This window comes from Camelina sativa, chromosome 16, assembly GCF_000633955.1.
Source record: "Camelina sativa cultivar DH55 chromosome 16, Cs, whole genome shotgun sequence".
Taxonomy (NCBI): Eukaryota; Viridiplantae; Streptophyta; class Magnoliopsida; order Brassicales; family Brassicaceae; genus Camelina; species Camelina sativa.
Genome location: NC_025700.1, coordinates 5,510,199 through 5,535,052, shown reverse-complemented (window position 1 = coordinate 5,535,052; position 24,854 = coordinate 5,510,199). Strand labels below are relative to the sequence as shown.

At 34.9% G+C, this 24,854-nt stretch overlaps 6 protein-coding genes across 6 annotated transcripts; 4 read left to right on the top strand and 2 right to left on the bottom strand.

The window, feature by feature from the left end:
• LOC109129689 (mitogen-activated protein kinase kinase kinase NPK1-like) lies at positions 1–1,351 on the top strand (the record flags this gene model as incomplete). Its single annotated transcript, XM_019238284.1, is given in 1 exon segment — positions 1–1,351. A coding segment is annotated over 1 exon segment (1,348 nt), but the record flags the coding sequence as incomplete, so codon positions are not given.
• LOC104753393 lies at positions 3,252–4,899 on the bottom strand. The gene is made up of 3 exons (XM_010475653.1): positions 4,728–4,899; positions 3,386–4,351; positions 3,252–3,277 (listed from the first exon to the last, which is right to left on the bottom strand). The coding sequence occupies exons 1-3, from the start codon at positions 4,897–4,899 to the stop codon at positions 3,252–3,254; spliced, it is 1,164 nt and encodes a 387-aa protein (XP_010473955.1).
• On the top strand, positions 5,639–7,856 carry LOC104749891 (protein transport protein SEC13 homolog B). Its single transcript, XM_010471600.2, has 2 exons — positions 5,639–5,767; positions 6,699–7,856. The coding sequence occupies exon 2, from the start codon at positions 6,719–6,721 to the stop codon at positions 7,625–7,627; it is 909 nt and encodes a 302-aa protein (XP_010469902.1). The 5' UTR covers positions 5,639–5,767; positions 6,699–6,718; the 3' UTR covers positions 7,628–7,856.
• On the top strand, positions 8,170–10,118 carry LOC104749890 (ran-binding protein 1 homolog b). The gene is made up of 4 exons (XM_010471599.1): positions 8,170–8,458; positions 8,603–8,754; positions 8,848–8,973; positions 9,597–10,118. Exons 1-4 carry the CDS (start codon positions 8,298–8,300, stop codon positions 9,818–9,820), a joined length of 663 nt encoding a protein of 220 aa, XP_010469901.1. The 5' UTR covers positions 8,170–8,297; the 3' UTR covers positions 9,821–10,118.
• Positions 18,584–22,537, top strand: LOC104749889 (potassium transporter 1-like). Its single transcript, XM_010471598.1, has 10 exons — positions 18,584–18,715; positions 19,474–19,717; positions 19,800–19,985; positions 20,063–20,124; positions 20,346–20,406; positions 20,489–20,749; positions 20,827–20,879; positions 20,966–21,080; positions 21,161–21,415; positions 21,493–22,537. The coding sequence occupies exons 1-10, from the start codon at positions 18,671–18,673 to the stop codon at positions 22,344–22,346; spliced, it is 2,136 nt and encodes a 711-aa protein (XP_010469900.1). The 5' UTR covers positions 18,584–18,670; the 3' UTR covers positions 22,347–22,537.
• LOC104749887 (zinc transporter 6, chloroplastic) lies at positions 22,543–24,169 on the bottom strand. The gene is made up of 2 exons (XM_010471597.2): positions 23,350–24,169; positions 22,543–22,966 (listed from the first exon to the last, which is right to left on the bottom strand). The coding sequence occupies exons 1-2, from the start codon at positions 24,046–24,048 to the stop codon at positions 22,640–22,642; spliced, it is 1,026 nt and encodes a 341-aa protein (XP_010469899.1). The 5' UTR covers positions 24,049–24,169; the 3' UTR covers positions 22,543–22,639.

Here is a 24,854-nt window from a genome sequence, read left to right as displayed (position 1 = left end):
CGGACGAGGATGCTTTGGTACAGTAAGCAAAGCTTTGAGTAAAATCGACGGTTTAGTATTCGCCGTGAAGTCAGTAGATCTCGCCACGTGTCTTCCTGCTCAAGCCGAGTCGTTAGAGAACGAAATCTTTATCCTCCGGTGCCTCAAGTCTCACCCAAACGTAGTGAGGTTCATCGGTCATGACGTGTCTAAAGAAGGAACGACGACGTTTAGGAATCTTCATTTAGAGTATTCGTCGGAAGGCGACGTGGCTGAGGGTGGAATAGTCAGCGAAACGCTCCTCCGACGTTACGTTCGGTGTCTCGTCTCTGCTTTGAGCCACGTTCATTCTAACGGAATCGTTCATTGCGACGTTAAATCTAAGAACGTTCTTGTGTTTAACGGCGGAAGCTCTGTTAAGCTAGCGGATTTTGGATCGGCGGTTGAGTTGGAGAAATCTACGGTTCAGGTTACGCCACGTGGAAGTCCGCTTTGGATGGCTCCGGAGGTGATCAGACGTGAGTACCAAGGACCGGAGAGTGACGTGTGGTCTCTAGGTTGTACGGTCATCGAGATGCTCACCGGGAAACCAGCTTGGGAAGACCAAGGTTTCAACTCGCTGAGTCGGATCGGGTACTCCAACGAGTTGCCTTTTATTCCGGCGGGGTTATCGGAGCTCGGGAGAGACTTCTTGGATAAATGCTTGAAACGTGATCGGAGTCAGCGGTGGAGCTGTGATCAGCTTTTGGAGCATCCGTTTCTGTTTCAAGATCGTCACGACTCGTTATTGACTGAGTCTTCTCCCCGTTGTGTACTTGACTGGGTCAAGTCTGAGTTCGACGAAGAAGAAGAAGAGAGCAACGAGTCGAGTCTTGAATCCACGGTTTCGGCAATGGCAAGGATACGTAAATTAGCGTCAACCGGAGAGGCAACTTGGGAATCTAACGGTTGGGTTGAGGTTAGAGTCAGAGACAACGCTTCCGAAGAGTCAGTGGCACAAGAGGACTATTTTATTTCAACAAGGGCAGAATCGGAATTTAACACGTCATCGAGCGATGATGACGTAAGACAGCCGGAGAATGAAGAGTCGGAGTCGGAGTTGGCGTCGGCAATGACGTGTGAAGTAGTATTGTTGTTGATATTGGTGGTAGAGAATATTCAGATATATGCCACGTTTTACACCAGTAGTATTATAACATATTGGTGTTGTTGTTATTATCATTATCATTATCAAAATAATAATAATAAGAAGAAGAATAAATTTGCGAAATCTACATCTTTCATTCTCAGCCTTAACTTTTTGTTTGGTATATTGCATGTGATTCGGATCGGTCTATCTATTATCATAAAACTCATTTACGTGGTGTGATGATATATGTATGTAGTGTCCTTTAACTCTCAACTGTTTACTTGCCTCCTTTTTTGTTGATAACTCTCATTTAACACACCCAATTTATAGTTTGGTAAGCTTCTTGGACCATATATATTATAGACTAAAATATTTGGAAGTTCGCTAGAGTTAGAGAGGAACTAAGACCATGTATTTAAGTATAATTAGGCTAATAAAGTATATGGTTAGGGTCAATATGAAATTGTCAGCCGCATCTTAATTTTTAATGTCGGCGTTGGATAAAATTGTTAGGTCAAATAGTCGATGTGAACTACATGGTTCAATGGTAGATAATTTATATATATATGGTAATAAGGAAGAGAAAATGGAAGATGACGATGAAATGGTGGGCAACGTTGAGTTGGCTTACGACAACTCCACAAGAGTTTTTCAATTTGGAAAAAGGTGTTAACATAAATAATACGCTAAATTTTTTAAAAGAATAGTCCACTCTCTTCATGGCTTATCTCTTCAGTTAACCTTTAAAATTCTCTGTTTCTTTTTATTTTTGCAACAATTTAATTCCATGGATAATGTGCTCAAATTTAATACTATGCTATTTTACTTGGTTATTACGTACGTATGATTTATATATAACAATCATCTTTATTGTTACCTAATTACGTACTTTATGCTTTTAAGAAAGTTCAATAGTACTTCTACAGAATTAATTTAATACTTGGCCAACCTTATGTCCTCAAATTTAGTACTATGATTTTTTCATTTGGTTATTCCGTATGTTTTTTTGAGTACTGTTAATATTGTTTGGCTGAACAAACGAATTCGGTTTGAGTCTAAATCTTGGAGGAGCCTCTAATTAAGCCTAATGAATCTAGGTTCCAACTGATAGATTAGAATATCAAGTTAGACCTCAAGAGTATAATAAATGATCACTGTTATGTTTCCAACATTATTCAATTACGTATAGTGGAATTACATGGTTTTATGTACTAATTTTATTCATATAGGATCACAAAGTGCCGTAAAAATCATCAAGAGTTATGAAAAAGACTTTTCGTAGTTGCCTGTAACTCTAGGAAGTAAGCGATATGAAATATTTGGTAAAAAGGGTTGGTTTATTCATTCTCATAACACATACGTATTTGTACATTTCATATGTCTTTTTCCTAATAGAATCATATCTTATATATCCTAATACCCTCCAACACCCTTTTAAGTCGGCCGTCCAAAATTTCGAACACCTAAATTGGACAATAAATTTTAGAACACTAGTCTTGACAAAGCTGTGGTGAAGAAGATATCAATAACTTGATATTTGGTAGAAATCTGAGGTAGTGATAAGACCGTCTTGAAAAACATTCCAAACTTGATGGTAATCAGATTCAATATATGTTTGGCATGTTCATGAATGAATGACGAAATTAGCTACTTGAAATATTCTTCTATATCCTAATATGATCATAAATGGTTTTTATATCCTAATATAAAAACTTTTGGGCTACCACAAAGTATTATTCTATTTAATGTGTGATAAATTATTTTTTTTTTCTGGAATTTTTTCTAATTCAAACAGTTAAAATTTTATTACATTTATCCAAAAATTACAGATAACTTGGATCAATTCAGTGGATGTATCAAATTTTGTTTTCAGTAAATAAATAAAAAACAATACTAGTTACAAGATACTCAGTCTATAATAGTTACAAGATACTAGTCACTTGTACGTAGTATCATTGACCAAATGGCTATAATTGTAGCATTTGAATAATTTTAGAACAAAACTTATTTCAGAAAAATAAATCCATAAAAACTGACAAATAGAAAAACCCCAACAAAGAATCCAAAAATTTAAATACATAAACTCATGAAGACGATAATGCTAGAGTATCCATGACGTTTTAGACAAGCGAAACATCACAACTTATTTGAAGAGGAAGACGATTTTCCCTATCAAGTGTAGATTTTTTCATATGTAGGATTTTATATTTGTTTGATCCTCCAATTTTCATGATCTCTTTCATGCATAATTGGAGAGTCAAAAAAATATAATTTTACCTTTTTTTGTTGGATATTCTTCAAATGATTCCTCCACAGCTTGAATAAGATCTTCTACGGTTTTGGGGCATGTCTTGTGTTGCAGTGACTGAATGGCACTAAAAAATCCAAGATCTAAAATATTTAGATCCGGTGAATTGGAAGGTTGACACATCAGACGTATATCAAAACCATTTTTAGAAGCAGCTTCTTGAAATTCTTTATCGTCACACTCAACATGTGTTCTTGCATTGTCTTGTTGGATGAAAATAGTCTTCCCTCGATCTTCAATTGGCCATCTTTCATAAATTATCGGAATGACTTTTTCAATCAAACATGCTTTGATATCTTCTCTTTTCACAGAATTTGAAGCTTTTACCTCTAGAGTTCCAGCATCTCTATTCTTGCTTCGCCTCTTAGCAGGTTCCATAGTAACAAAAGGAAACACTCCTATTTTTCCAGAAAATGTCTCGTTTCCTTCTTCGTCAAATCTCGGTCGAGCCATCGCTGCTAGAAACATAACTTTTCCAATATAATTCTTACTTTGACATGTGCGATGTGGCACTTCTTCCTCGGGAAGTAAATAATACTTCTCTGTTTTCTTCGTCATATAAAACCATTTTTCATCAATATGTACAATATTGTACATATCAACAAATTTTGGTCCATGAATCAAAGTATCTTTCTCCAACATCGAGACACAAAACTTCAGCCTAGCTTTCATATTCTCATCCTTTAAACTTGGTTTAATGGCATTTGTATGACGTCGAATCGTACCTTCTTTGACATGCCTATGCAATGTTGACTGAGCAATACCCAAACCCATTGAAAGCGATCGAAGTGTTGTTCTCTTGTGAAATGGAATCTCCTGCACTTGATCCAAATCAAGCGTGATTCTCTTCCGGCCACAACGTCCTGATTTTTTGTGGGAGACATTAACTTCTTCACCATTAGACGTATCTTTTGCTTGTTTCCAAATTCGTTGCACTGTTCGAATAGAAACCAAAAATAATTCAGAAACTTCTCGAGTAGTAAACTTTTTTAATTTCCCATCTTGACTTCTCTCTAACAGAGCATTATATATCGCCCGCCGTTCTGTGTTTGAAAGATTTCTATTGGTTCCATGCATTAGCTCCACTCCATCCATCTCTGCAGTTTAATTTAAAAAATTAAGAAATTAAAACATTAAAAATACTACAGCATTTTCAAGTACCAACTTTTGTTTACACGTACCATAGAAATATTTTAAATACATGGAGTAGTAAAATTTCTCTTTACGTATACATGGAGTAGTAAACGACAAAATTTCACAAATACAATGACAAAACAAAACAAAATTAATTTAAATCCTGAAAATTAATACCTGGATCTATTTCAGGAAGAGATTCGTTGGAGGCTATTGGATTATTGACGATTGCAATATCGTCACCTTCAGTATTGGAGAATTCCTCATTGATTGGGGTTTGATTAAGATCAAACAAAAACTCATTTTCACTGGCTATACAAGGAAGATTCAGATCTAAAGTAGAATTCATGATGAATGAAATTGTGATTCATGTCCTTTCGTTTTACAGATATATATACAAGCATCATTAGTGATCACTAGTTTCAGATTTGGCTCTAATACTAATTTTAATTTTTGTTTTGGCTCCATGTTCAAATTTTTTGAAGAATTTTAACAACAAAATCTTCTTTGTTACGTGTATTAATTCATTTGCATATCAAAAACACATAATTTTGACTACAACTGCATGCAAACTTGTGCACTTATGAAATTATTAAGAATAAAGAAGATTGGGATCAGCAACAATATTTGACTAAATAATGATTAAACACTATTTATATTTATTACAGTGAATATGAAGAAACAAAACGGGAGGTTACAATAGTCTTTACACAAACCTCCTTAATTTGTGTGAAATTTATAAAACCACAGGTATTCACGATCGGAGGGGAGTAGTAAAAGATAAAAGTGAAATTTACTTATTTTTTTAATTTATGTTAAATTGGTAGAATGACATTTTTGTGAAACTGAAGAAATAGATGGTTAAAAAAATAAGATACATGAAAAATAGTCAAAGAGGTAAAAGTAAAAACACATATTGGTCTAGGAAATTAAGTAGGCCGATAAAGCCCCATGACAGTAGTCATAGCCCATATTATTGAGCTAAATTGACAAACCGCTTTAAAATACTATTGATCTTCACCTATTTGACCCATCCGGTTTAGAATCTCGACTCCGGTTTAGATAATTTTGAGCCAGATCTAAATTTTTTCTTAACAAAAACTCTAGAAACCAAAAAAAAAAAAAACTTCCGATTGCTTTTGTCTTTCTCCGTGTCGATCCTCTTCTTCCTCGGACTCACATTGCATCGTCTCTAACTCGATCCGCCGTGATTTCAGGTTCGCTATCTCTTCACTGAGATTTATTTCTACGCATTTTGATCTTATTTCTCTCTGTTATTTTGAGCTGTATCGACAAATCTAAGCTAGGGTTCTTTCAGAGTGATCGATCGGGAGATTCCTCCGTTTGATCTGTTTTGTATTTGTGATTCCGACTTCGTGATCCGTTATAATTGAATCGCGTTTCAGCAATTGGCTCTCGGTTTTTGAAACCGCTTATGTATCGCTTCGGATTCGAAATCGCAGCTTTGTTTTTTTTTTTTTTTTTTTTTTTTTTTGGGCAGCCATTATTNGATAATTTGTTCTCTTAGGATCATCGTCGCCTCGAGTTCCGATCTTAGAATCTCTACTACTCGTAGATTCTCATGTGTGATTTTGCCACTGCACATGTTTGATTATATGTGGTGATTTGTTGGTGTAGGTTTAAATTGATCTTTAAGAATCGAATGCGAAAGTTCAATTCATATATAGATCTATTTGTATATAATTCGATTTCATGTGTTTACTGAGAAATTCTCTGATGTCATTATACTTCACTGAGATTGAAAGCCTTATGGATCGAAAAATTCTGTTTTTTGTGTTCCCTAGCTTATATGTCTTATCATCTGTGTATAGTTTCCTGGTGGAACAAGTTTGATAAACACTTAGTTTATAGATTTCTCCTGTGGCAGATGCGTTTTTCTTTTCAAGTGAATTATAGTATTGTCTTACTTATGTATCCTATAGATATGTGTTATCTATGAGCATTGGAGATGTTGTGGCATATGAGCTTTTTGCATTGTTTTTAACTGTTTGAAGTGAGACATTTGGGAAGCTTTAGAGTTAATGATGTCTGCTTTTCTTCCATGAGCTGTGTTTTTCCAGGCTATGTGTGTTGTTCCACACAGATGTTCTTATTCAACTGTTTTGATATTTTACTTCTATTTTGCAGGGAAAATCATTTCGGAAAACATGCCAGGTCAGAAGATTGAAACGGGTCATGAGGACATTGTCCACGATGTGCAAATGGATTACTATGGAAAGCGAATTGCAACTGCCTCATCTGACTGCACCATCAAGATAACCGGTGTTAACAACAACGGTGGATCGCAGCCTCTAGCTACATTAACCGGCCACCGTGGTCCTGTTTGGGAGGTCGCGTGGGCACACCCAAAGTTTGGATCAATCCTAGCTTCATGCTCCTATGATGGTCAAGTTATTCTCTGGAAAGAAGGCAACCAAAACCAATGGACCCAAGCTCATGTTTTCACAGACCACAAATCTTCAGTCAACTCCATTGCGTGGGCTCCTCATGATCTTGGACTATCCTTGGCTTGCGGGTCATCCGATGGAAACATTTCCGTTTTCACAGGCCGTCCTGATGGTGGCTGGGACACAACAAGGATCGACCAAGCGCATCCGGTTGGAGTTACTTCGGTCACCTGGGCACCAGCCACTGCGCCTGGTGCTCTTGTGAGCTCTGGTCTGCTTGATCCGGTTTACAAGCTAGCTTCTGGTGGGTGTGACAACACCGTGAAAGTGTGGAAGCTCTCTAACGGTTCGTGGAAAATGGATTGCTTTCCAGCTCTTCAAAAGCACACTGACTGGGTCCGTGATGTGGCTTGGGCACCGAACTTGGGTCTCCCTAAGTCAACCATAGCTAGTGGCTCCCAAGATGGTAAAGTGATCATATGGACAGTGGGAAAAGAAGATGAGCAATGGGAAGGTAAGGTTCTCAAGGACTTTATGACTCCGGTGTGGCGGGTCTCGTGGTCTTTAACCGGTAACTTGCTGGCTGTCTCCGATGGAAACAACAATGTGACGGTGTGGAAAGAGTCAGTTGATGGAGAGTGGGAACAAGTTACTCTTGTGGAGCCGTAGATTTTGGATGCTTTGCTATCTCTGCCCTTCCTTCAAGGAACTGAATTAAACACTTTTTTCTTTTATCTTTTCTTAGTCCCCGGTTTGGTGATCTTTTGAGGGTATGTTGATGTGCTTTTCTTAAAATTGATTCGAAACATTTGAACCTTCTTTTTCTCTTTTCTTTTCATAGAGACCCTTTTTAAAATTCGAAAAGCAGGGATTTTTCATATGATATATAGTTCTCACAGTCTCTTTATTTAAATTTTCTTACTTTTTTTTTTTTTTTTATGTATGGTGAAGATTCTAATTTGAAAGAACTTCGATATAACGTGGTGACTGGTGGCTCATCGATTTTACTGCATAAAATTAGATACCTGTTGTCTGTATAACTGTATTTGATACATGATGTTCTTAATTCTTATGAATCATGTTGAAACATGAGATTATTCAGATCCTAAACATTCTCTCTATCAGAATATAACTAGGCCCAGAAGGGCCCATTATAAGCGTCTTAGGAAACGTGACCCATTTGGTTCTATCAAAAACTATAAGCACCGACTCGTATCAAAATTTTATTTTCCTTTCTACAAATCTCCTAAAAAAATCCTCTCCTTTCCTGAACACTACAAATCCAACAACTGAACCAAACCACAACTACAGCGAAGCTTGCTTTTGATTTTGCGATACGATGGCGAGCATTAGCAACGAGCCAGAGCGTGAGCACAGAGACGAAGAAGAGTCAGGAGCCAACGAAGATGAAGACACCGGTGCTCAGGTTGCTCCGATCGTCAGGCTCGAAGAAGTCGCCGTCACCACCGGTGAAGAAGACGAAGACACCCTTCTCGATCTGTATGTATCTCCCTATTGGTCTCTGTCTACATCTAAATTGTACTGGATCTGATCGTTTCCGTAGTAGTTAGTTAGTTCCTCAAGTTCTAGGGTTTAAGATTTGATCGTTGATTTGATTGGGGGGTTTTGTGTACGAATCTGTAGGAAATCGAAAATGTATCGGTTCGATAAAGATGGGAGTCAGTGGAAGGAGAGAGGAGCTGGTACTGTTAAGTTCTTAAAACACAGAGAGTCTGGAAAGATTCGTCTCGTTATGAGGCAATCTAAAACTCTGAAGATCTGTGCTAATCATCTAGGTAAGATTTTGTCTACGCTTGTTGTTAATTTGATTCTGGATCTGTAATATACTCATTTTGATCGTATTTTTTTTTTTTGGGAATTGTATGCAGTTACATCGGGCATGAGTGTTCAGGAACACGCTGGGAATGATAAGTCTTGTGTATGGCACGCTCGTGATTTCTCTGATGGGGAATTGAAGGATGAGCTTTTCTGCATCCGGTTTGCGTCAGTTGAGAGTGAGTGTGAATTTTCCTATTTTGTACTTTTTTTGGCTCAGTTGATTGGATCTGGTTATGTGATTGTTGCTTATTGATTGGTCTCTTTTTTTGTGTGCCATACCTTGGCTTGTAGTAGCTTAAACCTTATGATTACCTGCTTGCTTCATTTTGTTTCTGCATATGCTTTTACGTTGTTTTGCTTAATCCTTGTCACGAGTTTAGAGTGCAATTATTGTAGATTTTAGCTTAGGTCACTGGATGATCTTTTAAAGTTAGTGATATTGCCATATGGCAGCATGTTTTGGAAGTTCTCGATATAATACATTTCGCCAATTTAGAGATGTTATGCATTTGATTTGAATTTCCCATGTATATTTAATAGCTTGAAATGTTCCTTGTGGATCAGAAAATGTTTAAAAAGGTATTCATTCTGGCATTTTTTTTTATTTGTATGATCTGTATAGACAAGAGCAGTCCAGTGCTTCATGTGGCTTGGAATTGAGCTGTGTGTAGTATCGGAAAAAGTGGTTGTCTGAGTCTCGTTTCATGTGATGTTTTGTTTGTGTTTTTGCAACGCTGTTGATGCTGTCATAGTTATAGTAGAGTTTGAGTAAATAATCAAGTCTTGTTTACCTGATCAGACTGCAAAGCATTTATGCAAAAGTTCAAGGAAGTAGCTGAATCTGAAGAAGAGAAAGAAGAGAGCAAAGACGCTTCTGACGCTGCTGGTCTTCTTGAGAAATTAACAGTGGAAGAGAAAGAAACTAAAGAGAAAGCAGTGGAGAAAACAGATGAGAAGGAGGAAAACAAAAAGAGTGAAGCTGTTGAAGAAAAGAAAACGGAGGAATCTGTTCCGTCGACTTAAAGATACATGCATCGAGGGAAGACTTGGCTTTTATTTTTAAACTGATATATGTTCTGAGTCGTGTTGAGAGTTCTATATATGTTAGTGTCACAAAAAAAAAGTGTCACAGGTGACATTTGCATATTGCGAGATTGATTTTGGGGATTGTTTGGGTTTTCATTGTCTGGAAAAGAAAGAAAAGTAAAAAAGAGTATATTTTAAAGCTCTCATGTTTTTTTCGGGAAACAGTGTGGAATCAGAGGTGGTTCCATTTTGATTTTTTTACAAAATTTGTATGCAGTGGATGATTTTGTGTGCTTTCTTATCAAACAAGTCGTTTCACATCATATTCTAACCTTCAATAAAATGAAGCTGTTCCTCAGAACTGTATCCGAAAATTTAGCTAACTTGGACTAAACAGTCTACTTCCCATTAGTTCCCAAGTTATATGGTTAGTTCAATCAAATGTTAAAACTTGAAATTATGTTCTAGTTCCACTGTGTATTTAGAGATTTGGATAAGACTATTCTTTGTGGTCTTTGATTCATTTACTCGTTGTGTTACAAATGGACAAATTACGATTCAGGTTGGGTCATGTGTCACAGTAGTTGACCGGACCTACCCTGGTTTACTTGGAAGATTGTGTATGTGGGACTTTTCAGTAAACTGGATCCACCGAATTAAGAACCTATTAATTCATGAATCATGATGCTGATTTTTTTTCACCTTGTAGCCTTTTTGATTGTCTCGTGCATATTGTTTTGTTTCTTTTCTTTTTAAAACAAATTCTACAAGTTCGCTTTTACTATATTTTATATTTTAGTCCTCATAATTCTTAAATGTTGAGATCAGACGGAGACTTATCTCTTTCCGAAGAAACATCAAAACAAAACAAACTTCTTACTTCTTAGAAAATAAAGCCAAGGCGTTGAGAACTGAGAAGAAACGAGGCAGCTACTAAAACAAAGGCTTGGCTGAACAGGTCGTTACTCGTTAGTAACCTGAATACTCATCCAAACAATAAAAAAACGTAGGTGTAAGTAACATCTTTGATATGCATGATTTTACGGTAAGACTACAGTATGTTATGATTTATGAACCACTGTATACTAATAACGTACGATGTGAGACTTATCTGCTCTCCCAAATCGTAACCAAGTGTTCTTTCCATGACGAGACCACGACCATAGTGACAATGTCAAGAGTACGAGACCTATATATATAGTACTATATATAGATACTACTATATATGTCTATCCTGTGACAATGTGACATATATATCCGTTGCGTTTTCGAACAATTCACTCCTGTTATTGCTTTCTCTTTTCATGTTTGATCGAAGACTAACGTTAATTATTTTGGTGGCAGAGTTAGGATGGAAATTCTCGCCTCTCTTCAGTTAGAAACTAACCAAAAAAATAAAAAGTTGGAGATGTTTACACAAAAAAAAAAAAAAAAAAAAAANTATATATATAAAAACTGTCAATATAGGGATGCATGGCTCGAAAGAGGATAACTAGCTCACATAGTAATTCATATATTCATATATTAGGTGGTGTTTTTCATTGATAATACATATCGTCAAATAGGTCTGTTATCGCGAAGTCAAAGTGAAATCCTTATCTTAGTTTAGAAAGAGTCTTACTTTGGTTATAACAAGTAATTAGAACATAAACGAAGGCTTAATAAAACAGTAAGTCAGTAATCTTTGGGGATTCTTTATAGACGACATTTTGTATTCCAAATGTGCAATAATTATGTCAACTATATTTACTATTGACTATTGAGTATAAGCGATAGTTGGATACAGAGCTCTAAAAGAAACTAATTGATTCATACCTTATTTGCCTAAAATCTTTTGTTTTATTGAACTCAAATCTAGTTGTTAAAGTGTTCAACGATCCTTTCCTATGAAGTAAACTAGATCCATGTGCAATTAAGGTATTAAAAAATCGAGAAATTTCCTCGAACCATCATACACACAACTTTCAACATGATCAAATCAAAGGGACGCGTTGCTACTTTTTCTTTTCTCTTTACTTTACTTTACAAAATTTAATCATTTCATATTTTCCTTTTTGCTCACGCAATCTAACTTTTTCTCTTATTTCTAATTTCTTGGCCATATGTTTATTTTCTTTCTCTAATAGATAAGCCTTTTGTTTTTGTTTTTGGGTTGTATTATTCCGATCCACTTTTACATGCAATGTACTTTGAGATATATTTTTAAAAGATGGTACGGATGGACCCTACGAGATGACAAGACACTTAAGAAGATTTGGTTGTTGAGGCCTTTAGAGAGGGACGAGTGTCTGATATTATAATACTTGCATCGTCTTAAATTATTCCCAACCGTGTGCATGCATATGTCCTTACGTTTCTTTTGATGTGAAACCTAAATTATTGAAGTTTGTTCGTACCAGCTGTGCGAATACGACAGTAGCACCATTGTACTGTATTTGACGTACGTGAATCAGTCACAAAACTTTTTTACTTACATCCATGCAGGACCAAAAACCACTGAATTACTTCACTATGTGAATACTACAGTGGTTAAGTGTAAACTCAATAGGGAATCTAAGAGTCTAAGACTAACTAGATTAATAATTCATTGTCTCTTCATATTCATATGTCGTAGACTCGTAGTGTAGTTACATGATTGATTAGATGGTATAATTGATCAATATGTCAATTGAAATCTAATGTGCACTCAACCACGATGTAGTGGTGTAGTCGTAGCACTTCATGGTCGAATCCATAGAGACCAAACAATTGCACTTTGAAACTATGAAGATTAAATATAGCTAAAACAAAAGAGGAAATTTGTGAATATTGTAACAAATCGAAAAAGGAAAATCAATTAGTTGCTTTTAAATCAAAAAGGAAAATATTGGGCACATGGAATCTTTGGGGGATACAATTCTCGGACTAAGATGGTTAGATGGGGATGCGTTAAACACCGTTCTAGAACTCAAATCACGGTTGTAAAGCTAACATACTTCCGCAGCGTTAACTATCTATGCAATGAATTCATTAGACCCTAAACCGTCATTTGGACCTAGCAAACCAAGCAAGCAATAACAAGTTCAAGTTTGATAAGTTCACAAGGTGCCTCAACTTCAACTTCCGTTGGCTAAAGTCCACCTTGCTCACCTATGTTCTTTTCTAGCAACTCAACAACACTTTCGGTGCCACGATGAATTAAACCTATGATCATAAACTAGGTAGCTAATCTAGTTTAGGCTTTAAGAACAACAATAGATGAAGAACAAAATAGATCAACCCCAAATCTAGATCACCATCATTAGAGAATCATAAACCCCTTTGAAACCCGAAACCCAATAGGAAAACTACTCAAACATAGAGAAACAGAAACAGCAAATCAAAGATGAAGAAGGCATAATTGAATTGCAAAAGAAATAAAGAGGGTTTAGAAATCTTCTCCAAGGTGTCAAGAAGGATTAGAGATATTTTCCCAAAGTTACGAGTGCTCAAAGGCTGCATAGAATAAAAGTTTTTCTCTCTAGAGGTCGTGCCACTTGCTTAAATACTAAAATAAAACCCTAAAAGTCGGTTTAAAACGAAAAAAGAAAAGTTGCTTCGGGTTCGGGACTGGCCGATCCAAATGTGGATTGGCCGATCCAGGATGTTTTTTCTGTGTTTGCTCTATCTGCTTGCTAGTCCGACCAGTCTTCACCAAAATGGCTCGAGATGCTTGTTTTCATCTCCAAAACACTCAGTTTTCTTCAAAAGTAATCTAGAACCTGTACAAACTCATAAAAGACTAAAAAGACTCTGAAAACACACTTTGACTCAAAAAAGACTCAAAACAAACTTAAAAACTATAGTTAAAACCTATAAAATACAAACATATAGTGCAGTAACTTATATATATCCTCGGTTTTACAGTCTTGCGTTGATGGATAAGAGTCCCTATTTGTTTTATGGGCGATGTCTTGTTACACTTGACTTGTTTACACTAATTTGGGGAGGAAAAAGTTATAAATTTCTATCTAACATTTTTATATATTGATAATATTTATATGATAATACCAAAAATACATCTAACATATTTATTTTCTAATCAATCAAGTACTGGCTACAAGATATTGATTTTTTTCTTTTAATAAATAGGAAGATAGTTGATCACTTTCATTAAAGATATATGGACAAGGTTCGTAGACCCAGTTTCTATTTTTAAATTTAGGTTTATGTGAAACTCAATTATTATTTTGAAATATTTAACCCTCTCAGCTATAATTGTATCAGCACTGGCCACACTCTCTCAATATTGTTTAAGAGCATGCAAGCGTTAGGTCTCAAGTGGCAGTGTTATATTTCTTCTTTTGGATTTTTGTTTTTTGCCCTTCATCTTTTATACTTCTGTACTCATGTTTTCTACATTTTCTAAAAATAAAATTTTCCATGATTTTTATTTTGAGTTCAAATATAAAAAATATATAATTGCAGTAATTATGTAAATACAAAATAATTCAATTGTATGATGTGCTGATATATAGGAATAAGTATAAGTAGTATACACAAGTTTCCATGTACATGTTTTCATATAAATTGATATATATATATATATATATATATATTTGAATATGTAATGAGGTTCTTTGATGTAATAGGATTGAGGTAACCATGAATTCGTATTCAAATTATTTAAAAAACATCGCCATCTAGGCATCAAATTCAGTACCTTTCAAAACCAAAGATGGGACCTAACCATCTATTATTATATAGGTTACCAACAACAACAAATAAGACAATTGAAATAGACATTATTCAAATTATGGGAAAAATAATAGAAATGAAGAAAATGAGGATAACTCATTTAAGTGAGAAAACGGCAAGATTAATTAATGAGGAGGGACACTTCCAATATTGAGAGAACTAGTCGACGAGTTTTGTGGATCCCCAAATGGGCCTCCCACTCTTCTTTCTGCATCATTCACCTCTCGACTCGACATTATTCGCCTTTAACATTATTTTCGCTAAGTCAACCTAAGCACACGACAAAAATAACTATAACACTAAGATGATACTAACATAAATAAACCACTAAATCTAAGTTATATATATTCAAAAATCAGAAATTGACTTCATCTTTAATTTCATTCTTTTCTTTTTCTGGTTTGTATTGTGATAAAAGAATATACACTCTTATACCAAAGCAAAATTATATGTAATCATTAAATTAGATGTTTTAGAAAATCTTTTTGTATGTATTTAATAATATCACAAAATACCTAAACAATTAATAAACTTTGTTTCCCAATATTTGTTTTTACAAATATCTGTCGGAAAAGGCTTAACAATATTCTTTCTAAATCAAGAATCATTCGTACGACTGACTTTTTTTAAAAACCCTTTTCTATATTTGTGACTGATACTTCTTTTATTAATGAAAATTATCATTTTAATTAAATTTCATTTTATTGTTTCGATAACTATCTTCTCTACTCCAACAAAAGAAACATCATTTTTAATTTTAACACACAAAAAATATCGTAAGATTTTTCTACTAGTTTGACATTTACGTCACGTTCTTAAAATTAACTGTCGAGGAAAAGTTATGTCTGAGAATATGTTTCCACGACTTTTCTTTATATGATAAATACAGACAAGCTAGTTCAGTCAAAACTCAAGAATTATAATTTTCTCCGGTTTGAGGAAAAAAAAATAATATATATAAGCAAATTCTCAAAACAAACTGTCTATTTTAAGTATCTTGTATCAAGGACCAATGGAGATCTACCAGGTAAGTGAACCAAACGAATTGAAGTTATGTAATTAATATATATGACCCAATTATAAAGTGACGTGGCTTAATTAGCTTCATCATTCAAATGGGTTGTTAATATATGTTTAACCCACACGTTTAAGTAAGGCTTTTAAAACCTTAATTTGAAAAACAAGCTGCATTTTCGAGAGTTAAGACAGAGTTAGGTTTGCTTTCTGATTTCACACGAACTTCGCATGAGATTTTTTTTTTTACTAAACAATTCACTCACTTTATGCGTGGTGTTTGAATTTTGGTGAGATTTAAAAGTTAGAAGTAAAGCAAGATTACTATTTTATGTAACCATAAACTATCCTCTGATTATCAAATTCTCGTGGATTAAAAAAAATAATTGTGCTTATCTTTATATGTTTATGTGGTAGTATTTTGTTGAGGACGTGTGTTATGCAAATTATGGAAGCTGCCGATAATATCTTGACTCGTCTATGCCAAAATTTAAAATACTACTAAATGATGTATTTTTGATTCAGACATTACTGTCAGCTGGATGAGGAACCCGAAAGATATAGAATTATTGGTGTTACCATTAAAGTGTTGATAAAGATATCTTTAATTAATATTGTAACTTCAGTGAAATTATAAAGAAGAAGAAAAAAATATTCATTGGTTTGGTTCTTATCATAATGGTCCCAAGGTTTGCTGCACCAAAATGGTTGTATCTCGAGGCATCGATGCCATTACGGTAAAAGCAAAGAGTAAAGTAGCTTAGTAAAGCTACACAACATCAATACCAATTTAACATATTCAGATATTCTATTTTTTTATAACATCTCAATTTACCATATATACTCTTAACTTATAATACAAAAAAAAACATAATATATATGAACATTTTATATCCTTAATAAGAGCTTAATTAGCTATATAAGAGCTCGTAAGTATCATATAAACTAATTTTCGCATGTAATAATTATGAAAAATATCAATACTGATATGCTAAACTATTAGTTTGATTAAAGAATGGCAGTGAAGTGATAGATAAGTCATAAGTTGTCCCTAAACATAAAAAGAGAGTTGGACCGTAATCTAAACCTATCGCTTTCCTTCTTCTCATTTATTTGACTATTCAAATCGATATTATTCTCGTATAAGAAGTGTAAAACTATTTTAGTAAGAGAACATTTCTATCGTTCTTTATCAATTAAAATAGATTCAGTATCTGATATAGTGATACTTCAAAGTTTATATCAATTTAATATTTACAAAGAGTTTAACTTGTTTTTTTTTTTTCTGGTGAGAATTCGTAAGCTTAAACATCTTATCTTAAATTCACTAATAGATCTTTAACTATTTTTTTTCTTTCTTTTGGATCAAAGATCGTTAAGCAAAATTATACAAAAGCATAATTTGTTTTTCTTTTCAATTGTCATAATACCTAATTATTACCTCAAAACATATTGAGACAACCACGCGATCAACGAAACCATAAAAATATGAACCATTTTGTTTTCATTTTGTTTTCATATTCAAACTAATCGTCACCAAAAAAACGCTTAGCAATGAAGGAATCCAAAAAACTTGTAAATTTAAACCATAATTAAATCTGTTTAAAATTAAAGTAAATCTTTAACATTACATGTTGAAGAAATTTCTCATATTACTAATTGTTTTCATTTATAGTTTCACCTAAAATTGATTAATCCAACAAAAACCGAAACCATGGTGCGCCAAACTAACTGACATATTAATTTCTATCTTATTAATAGCAATGAAACAAACTAGACTCTATTAAATTATAGTTGACGTTAAAATTAGATAATCAAAATCCTTATGACTAATATAATTAGATCAATTTTTATTTTGACGATAGAAACATAAAAGTAACAATGTTTTAAGACGAAAACAGAGATACTTAAAGTTAATGGTTATTGTAATTAGTCTTCCGTAGAAGTAAGGGTACTGAGTACTGACCTTTGTTTCTCACCCAATTCTTGACTGATATAGAATCGCAATTTAATAATGTATGCTTGCTTCTTCACTTGAACAAAATCGAAAAAAGTATTCATCATTTAAGATGACTTAAAAACTCTTCAGTCCAATATTTTGTTCACCATTTCGATATATTACTCTTGCAGCTAACTAAAACCACTCAACCAATGCAATGAACACAACATCATATTCTAACAGTAGACCTCTATCTATGCTTTGTAAATTTGCATAAAATAGCCCCTTTTTGTGGATAAAACTACAAAAGTAGCTAACACGTTTAAACAGTACTGCTACTAATCATATTTAAATAGTACTAAATTAATTTACCCACCCAAAAAAAGATTAAATAGTGCTAAATAACAAATATTACAGCCCATGATTAGATGTCTTCTTACAGAGGTAGGTGATGCAGTTATAGTATTAGTTACCTATTCAAGAAAAAAAATTACTATTCAACTTAAATATGCTACATACTTTTCCTTTTTTTTTTGTTGTTGTCAACTACAAGAGTAATGAAACAGAACAATACAAAACATTTCAATTATACATAAACACCATTTTTTTTTGTTCTCACTGTTTTTTTTTCAAAAACAATATCAAGAATTCTCATCACATTTAGATATATAACATAATAAATAACAATCAATTAAAAAAAAATTAACAAAAAAAAAAGAGAATTCTAAGAACAAAATCCTAAAATTAAACTCTCAAACATACCTTATTTGAATAAAATATTTTTAACAACAGGAAATAACATAACTAATAACTATATCAAATATATTTGTCAATCAATAGTTTAAATAGGGAAGAAAATACAATAAAATAAAAAATAAAGTAAAACTTAAAATCGAAAAATAAAAGGAGAAAGAACAAAGCAATAAATGAGAAACCTGCAAAGTTTCTTCTTTGCACCATTCTCTCTTTCCTCACTTCCCTCTCTCTCTCTCTCTCTCTCTCTCTCTCTCTCTGCTTCTCTTTCTTTTCTTCTCCTACTTCCCAACTTCCCTCTCTCTCTTCACATTATTATATTCTCTCTGTTTCTTCCAATCCAAACCAATCCAATCTCTCTCTCTCTCTCACAGAAACTAAACTGAACATAGCAGTTTTTGTTTTGTTTCGTTTACAAGGAGGCCATGACCCAATCACCATCTCTAGTCGAACAAGGTCTTTCTCAACAGGTCAGTTATTATTTTCCACTTCTCAAAAAGTTTCCTCTGTTTTTTCATGTTCTGTGTCTCTACTCTGTTTTTTTGTTCTGTCTGTTGTAATTTGGGGGTTTTTTTTTTCTTAAAGACAAGTGTTTTTCTTCTGGGTTTGTGATTTTTGATAACAATGCGATTTAATCAGAGAATTTATGTGGTCGAGATTGGATTTTCATATCAGACTAACTAATAAGAACAAGTGGAAGCTTAAGGGTTTTAACAAATTGTATTTTTAACTGTTCCCTCTGTTTTTTTTTTCGCTTCATTTTTATGAATTTTGGATTGTTTACGCAATTAGGACTGGTAGGTCCTGCTTAAAAAACGATATCGAACATTTCAATTTACCGAAACAAAAACAGACGTGAACGCTTTTCATGTTTTGGTGAAATTAGATAACTTGTTAAAAATTGAGACTTCTAATTATTAGTGTAAATCGTAATTTGATAGGAGATTTGATTTTATATTTAAAAGTCTGTATTTTTAGGGAAATAAATGAGCTGGATAAGAAAAAGTCCAAATTTTCATTGGACTGTTTTGGCTTTTTGTAGTTGACACAACCTATTGAAACAGAACACACTTTAATAAATCTGAATATTAAAGGGTTCTAAGTTTTTGTTTGTTTGTTGTAATTAGGTTAAATTTAGGTCATACTTAATTAGTGGGAGTTTTTGGGATGAAGGCTCATTCTTAAGTTATCTTCTGTATACATAAATCTATTGTTGAAAATGTTTCAGCATTTGAAAACTGTGTCTTGTGCCAATGTTCTCACTTTGGCTTACCAGAGCCTTGGAGTGATCTATGGAGATCTTAGTACATCGCCTCTTTACGTTTACAAAACCACTTTCTCTGGGAAACTTAGCCTCCATGAAAACGATGAAGAGATCTTTGGAGTCTTCTCTTTCATCTTCTGGACATTCACACTCATTGCTCTCTTCAAATACGTTTTCATTGTTCTATCAGCAGATGACAATGGAGAAGGTATTAAAAGTTTTATGCCTTTTGCTTTTAAAAATCAGAACTTTGAAAATTTCTATATTGACCAATAGCGTTTGTTCTGAAGGTGGGACATTTGCGTTGTACTCCCTTCTCTGTAGATATGCTAAGCTAAGTATATTACCAAATCATCAAGAAATGGATGAGAAACTATCAACATATGCGACGGGAAGCCCTGGAGTGACTCGGCAAAGCGCAGCGGTTAAATCATTCTTTGAGAAACATCCCAAGTCTCAAAAGTNCCACGCATATGGTAATGACCATTATGATCCTTTAACATAAACTTCAAAAGTTGAATAGTTCAGTTTCTAATCACTTTTGTTTCTGCAGGACTTGCTGTGACCTCTGTGATGCTTGTGACTACATGTTTGATGACTTTAGTGATGACTATTGTATGGAAGCAAAGGGTCATTACAGTTCTTGCTTTCTTGGCCTTCTTCGGTTCCATTGAGCTTCTCTACTTCTCGGCATGCGTCTACAAAATACCTGAAGGTGGTTGGATACCTATTCTTCTCTCCTTAACATTCATGGCGGTTATGTACATTTGGAACTACGGAACTACAAAGAAACACGAGTTCNTAGACAGATCAATACTGTGTTCTAACATTTTTAGTTTCTTGCAGTTCTTTCAGCTGTTTCTGGAGTCAAGCTCAAGATTCCTAACCTTCACGAGAGTATGTCTGAATCTACTTGCTTACTTTGACAAGATATACTAAATAAGTGGCTTAATGTCTAGTTTTGTTTCTCTTTTTCTAGATTATGTTGTCATCATCGCTTGTATCATCTTGGTGGCAATATTCTCAGTCCAGCGTTATGGTACGCATAGAGTCGCCTTCATTTTTGCACCAATCTCCACTGCTTGGCTTCTCTCTATCAGCTGTATTGGAGTTTACAACACTATAAAATGGAACCCGCGTATAGTCTCTGCGCTTTCGCCTGTTTACATGTATAAGTTCCTTAGAAGCACCGGTGTAGAAGGATGGGTTTCACTTGGAGGAGTTGTTCTTTCAATCACTGGTAATAAAACTATACTTGAACATCATCAAAGTTACATGTTCTTCATTCTTATATTGTGTTTTAATCTCTTCCCTTAGGTGTTGAGACTATGTTTGCTGACTTAGGTCACTTCTCTTCTCTGTCCATTAAGGTAACACCTTGAACTTTACAATATATGACTCAAATGAAAAGAATCCTCTTTTAGTAACTCTAATGCTGACTAAAACTGATATATAGGTGGCGTTCTCGTTCTTTGTATACCCTTGTTTGATTCTTGCATACATGGGCGAGGCTGCGTTTCTATCTAAGCACCATGAAGATATTCAGCAAAGCTTCTACAAGGCGATACCCGGTAACATTGGTATACTGTATAGTATGAGATCACTTTAGAACTTTGAATGGGATTTTAATTTTGATAAGTTTGTTTTGTAGAGCCTGTGTTCTGGCCAGTGTTCATAGTGGCTACATTTGCAGCAGTAGTTGGAAGCCAAGCTGTTATATCCGCAACGTTTTCGATCATAAGTCAATGCTGTGCGCTAGATTGCTTTCCTCGTGTCAAGATCATTCACACTTCGAGCAAGATACATGGACAAATCTATATCCCTGAAGTTAACTGGATGCTGATGTGCCTTTGCTTGGCTGTCACAATCGGGTTAAGAGACACTAACATGATGGGCCACGCATATGGTAATGACCATTATGATCCTTTAACATAAACTTCAAAAGTTGAATAGTTCAGTTTCTAATCACTTTTGTTTCTGCAGGACTTGCTGTGACCTCTGTGATGCTTGTGACTACATGTTTGATGACTTTAGTGATGACTATTGTATGGAAGCAAAGGGTCATTACAGTTCTTGCTTTCTTGGCCTTCTTCGGTTCCATTGAGCTTCTCTACTTCTCGGCATGCGTCTACAAAATACCTGAAGGTGGTTGGATACCTATTCTTCTCTCCTTAACATTCATGGCGGTTATGTACATTTGGAACTACGGAACTACAAAGAAACACGAGTTCGACGTTGAGAACAAGGTCTCGATGGACCGGATAGTCTCTCTAGGACCGAGCATCGGAATGGTGAGAGTTCCAGGAATAGGACTTGTCTACACGAACCTTGTGACAGGAGTTCCAGCTGTGTTCGGACATTTCGTGACGAACCTGCCTGCGTTTCACAAGATTCTTGTGTTTGTATGTGTGAAGTCAGTTCAAGTACCTTACATAGGAGAAGAAGAGAGGTTTGTGATAAGCAGAGTTGGACCAAAAGAGTATGGGATGTTTAGAAGTGTGGTTAGGTATGGATACAGAGATGTTCCAAGAGAGATGTATGATTTCGAAAGCCGGTTAGTTTCTGCTTTAATCGAGTTTGTTGAAACCGAAGAAGAAGTGCCGAATGCGAGAAGGAAGAAAGAGGAGTGTATGGAGATAATGGAAGCTAAAGAAGCTGGAGTAGCGTATATACTCGGACACTCGTACGCAAAGGCGAAACAATCATCGTCGCTGTTGAAGAAACTAGCTGTCAATGTTGTGTTTGCGTTTATGAGCACGAACTGCAGAGGAACTGATGTTGTGCTTAATGTTCCTCATACTTCTCTCCTTGAAGTTGGAATGGTTTACTACGTCTAAAACAGTAACATACTTAGCTTTAACTTAAGAATCAATACAGTCTAGTAGTAGTAATAGTACAGTACAGAGAGAGAGATCTAACTTCACTTTCAGTTGTTTTAGTAGAAAAATTCAGTAAGTTTTAATATGTAAATATACTTTGCAGTTAATGAATGAAAAATCAAGAAATGATAAATCTGTAATTAAATATATTTATAAAAGATCAAATACAATAGGTTAAAAAAAACAGATTTTGGATATTCATAATATTATTTCCTGAAGCCAAATTAGTATACAAACCTCTACATCTTGTTTTAGGCCCAAAGAGCAAGCAGTGACATAGAGGCAGAACCCAAAACCAAAGCCACAAAACATAACTTCTTCAGCCGAGAACTCGATTCACCGGGCGATGTGAGCATCTTGTTATGGAAGAAATCCAACGCAATAAGATCAACTAAGGCCATGTATATTAGAATCCCTGAAGATAGTGATCCCAACAACCCTTCCATTATCAATGCGTTCGGGTTCTGATCATCGTACCCTGTCAATGCGAAAATCACCATCCCTAGTACAATCCCTAGAGGCGTTGTTACCGCGAACATCAAGCACATGTACACTACTGTCCCTGCCTTAAAGCCAGCCTGGCCATCAAAACAATACCACTCATCAATCCTAAGTTATATGATCAAATAAATCCATGAAACACACATATGTACGTTACATTGGTTCTGTTCTCCGATCACATTTTTTTTGGTATGGTTTCATTTTACACCGGTTAAACCGAAATGATGACATCTATTACTAGGATGTCAACATTGTATGATATGCAAAAATATCAACATCTAAGTCTACTTCTTCATGGTATTTTTTAAAAAAAAAATTATTTTAAAAGTCAGAACTGTCATATACATCTGTTTTTTTCTCCAATATATTTATGAATCTCCCCTAACAATTTCAACTCAATTAAATTTGCATTAATTAGTTTACCAAAGAAAAAAAGAAGAATGCAAAATTAGAAACTAACCTGAGCGATGCAACCACCAAGACCTAAACCTTCAAAAATCTGATGAAACGAAAGTGCAGCAATCAAAGGTCTAATGGTACACTTGTTCTGTGACATTCCCACAGTTACTCCAATTACAACCGAATGAAATATAATCCCAATTTCAAGAACTTGTGACACTAATCTCTGTTTCATCTTCACAATCTCCTCCTCACTATTTTCCTGTATTTCCAAATCAGCCCCAAACTTTCCTTCTTTCATCTCTATCCCCCCAACCGCCTTACCAACCGGCATATACTCCATCCCTCCCCCGCCGCCACCACCACCACCGTGTCCCATATGTTCACTTGCCGTTAAATCAACCAACAACGCCGTTATAGCTCCGATCATCGTAACCAAACCAGCGAAAGGAAAATCTCTCCAAGGATGGCGAGAAGACACTTGGCAATCAGCGAGGGCCTCGAACGCTTCCGGCAACACGTGGACTAGAGACGTCGAGAGAATCACGCCGGCGGCGAAACACTTTATCACAAGAATCGCTTTTTCGTAGAGAGGCTTCCCGTGAAAGTATCTAGCGAGTAAAACAGGTCCCCAAACCCCTAAAACGCTTGTCAAGAAGATGACGAAGACGGCTATTAGCTTTAGATGTGCCGCTGCGTCGCCGTCTCTACATGCAGCTGCTCGTAACGCCGCCTCTGTTCCGGTGACGCAAGAAGACATGATTGTGGAAGAAGAAGAAGAGAGCGAGAGAAAGAGAGAGAGAGAGAGATTAAGAAGAATAGTAGTAAGAGGACCACGATGGTAATGGTAACACGAAGTCTTTTTTGTAATAAGGCCCACTTAACACGTCAAAACGGTTAGTATAAAAGAAGTGCTTTGTTGAGTAAGACTTCCATTTTCGTTATTGGAAAATATAAAGGATTTTAATTCTTTTTCCATCATTTGTTTTTGTTGTTTTGCCTTTTTCAGTTTTGTGTGTGTTTTTGTTTTCCATTGTGCTACTTTCTTCTCTTTTGCTTTATTTTGAATTGATGATGGTGGCATTTTTGCGTCTACTTGTCTTTTGTTCTAACTTATCATGGGCCATTTTAATGCTCATTATGGCCTGAGCCCAAATTTGTTTGTGCTTAATATGAGACTATGAGTTTAGATTTTGGTTTACTTTCGGTTTGGTTTGAGTTTGGTTCTGACTAATTCAGTTTTATAGAAATTTCTATAAACTTTGTTTAGTTAGATTTAGTCTCAGTTTGGTTTAGTATTACATTGATTTTTATTTCTGGTTGGTTTTAGACATTTATTAGTTGGGCTAAAAAAAAGAAGAAGACTAGTCAATAGATGATATCGTCAGAAGAAAACCAAGTAACAGAACTAAATTCACCGTCACTTGATAGTTGATATCAAAATAAAGCAATAGAAAACTGTAAACTCAATGGTTGGTTAAGGATTTGTACCATGATTTTATAATATAATGCAATTTTAATAGATGTTAAAAAAAAAAAATTAGGGACAATGCTTGAGAGGAAACT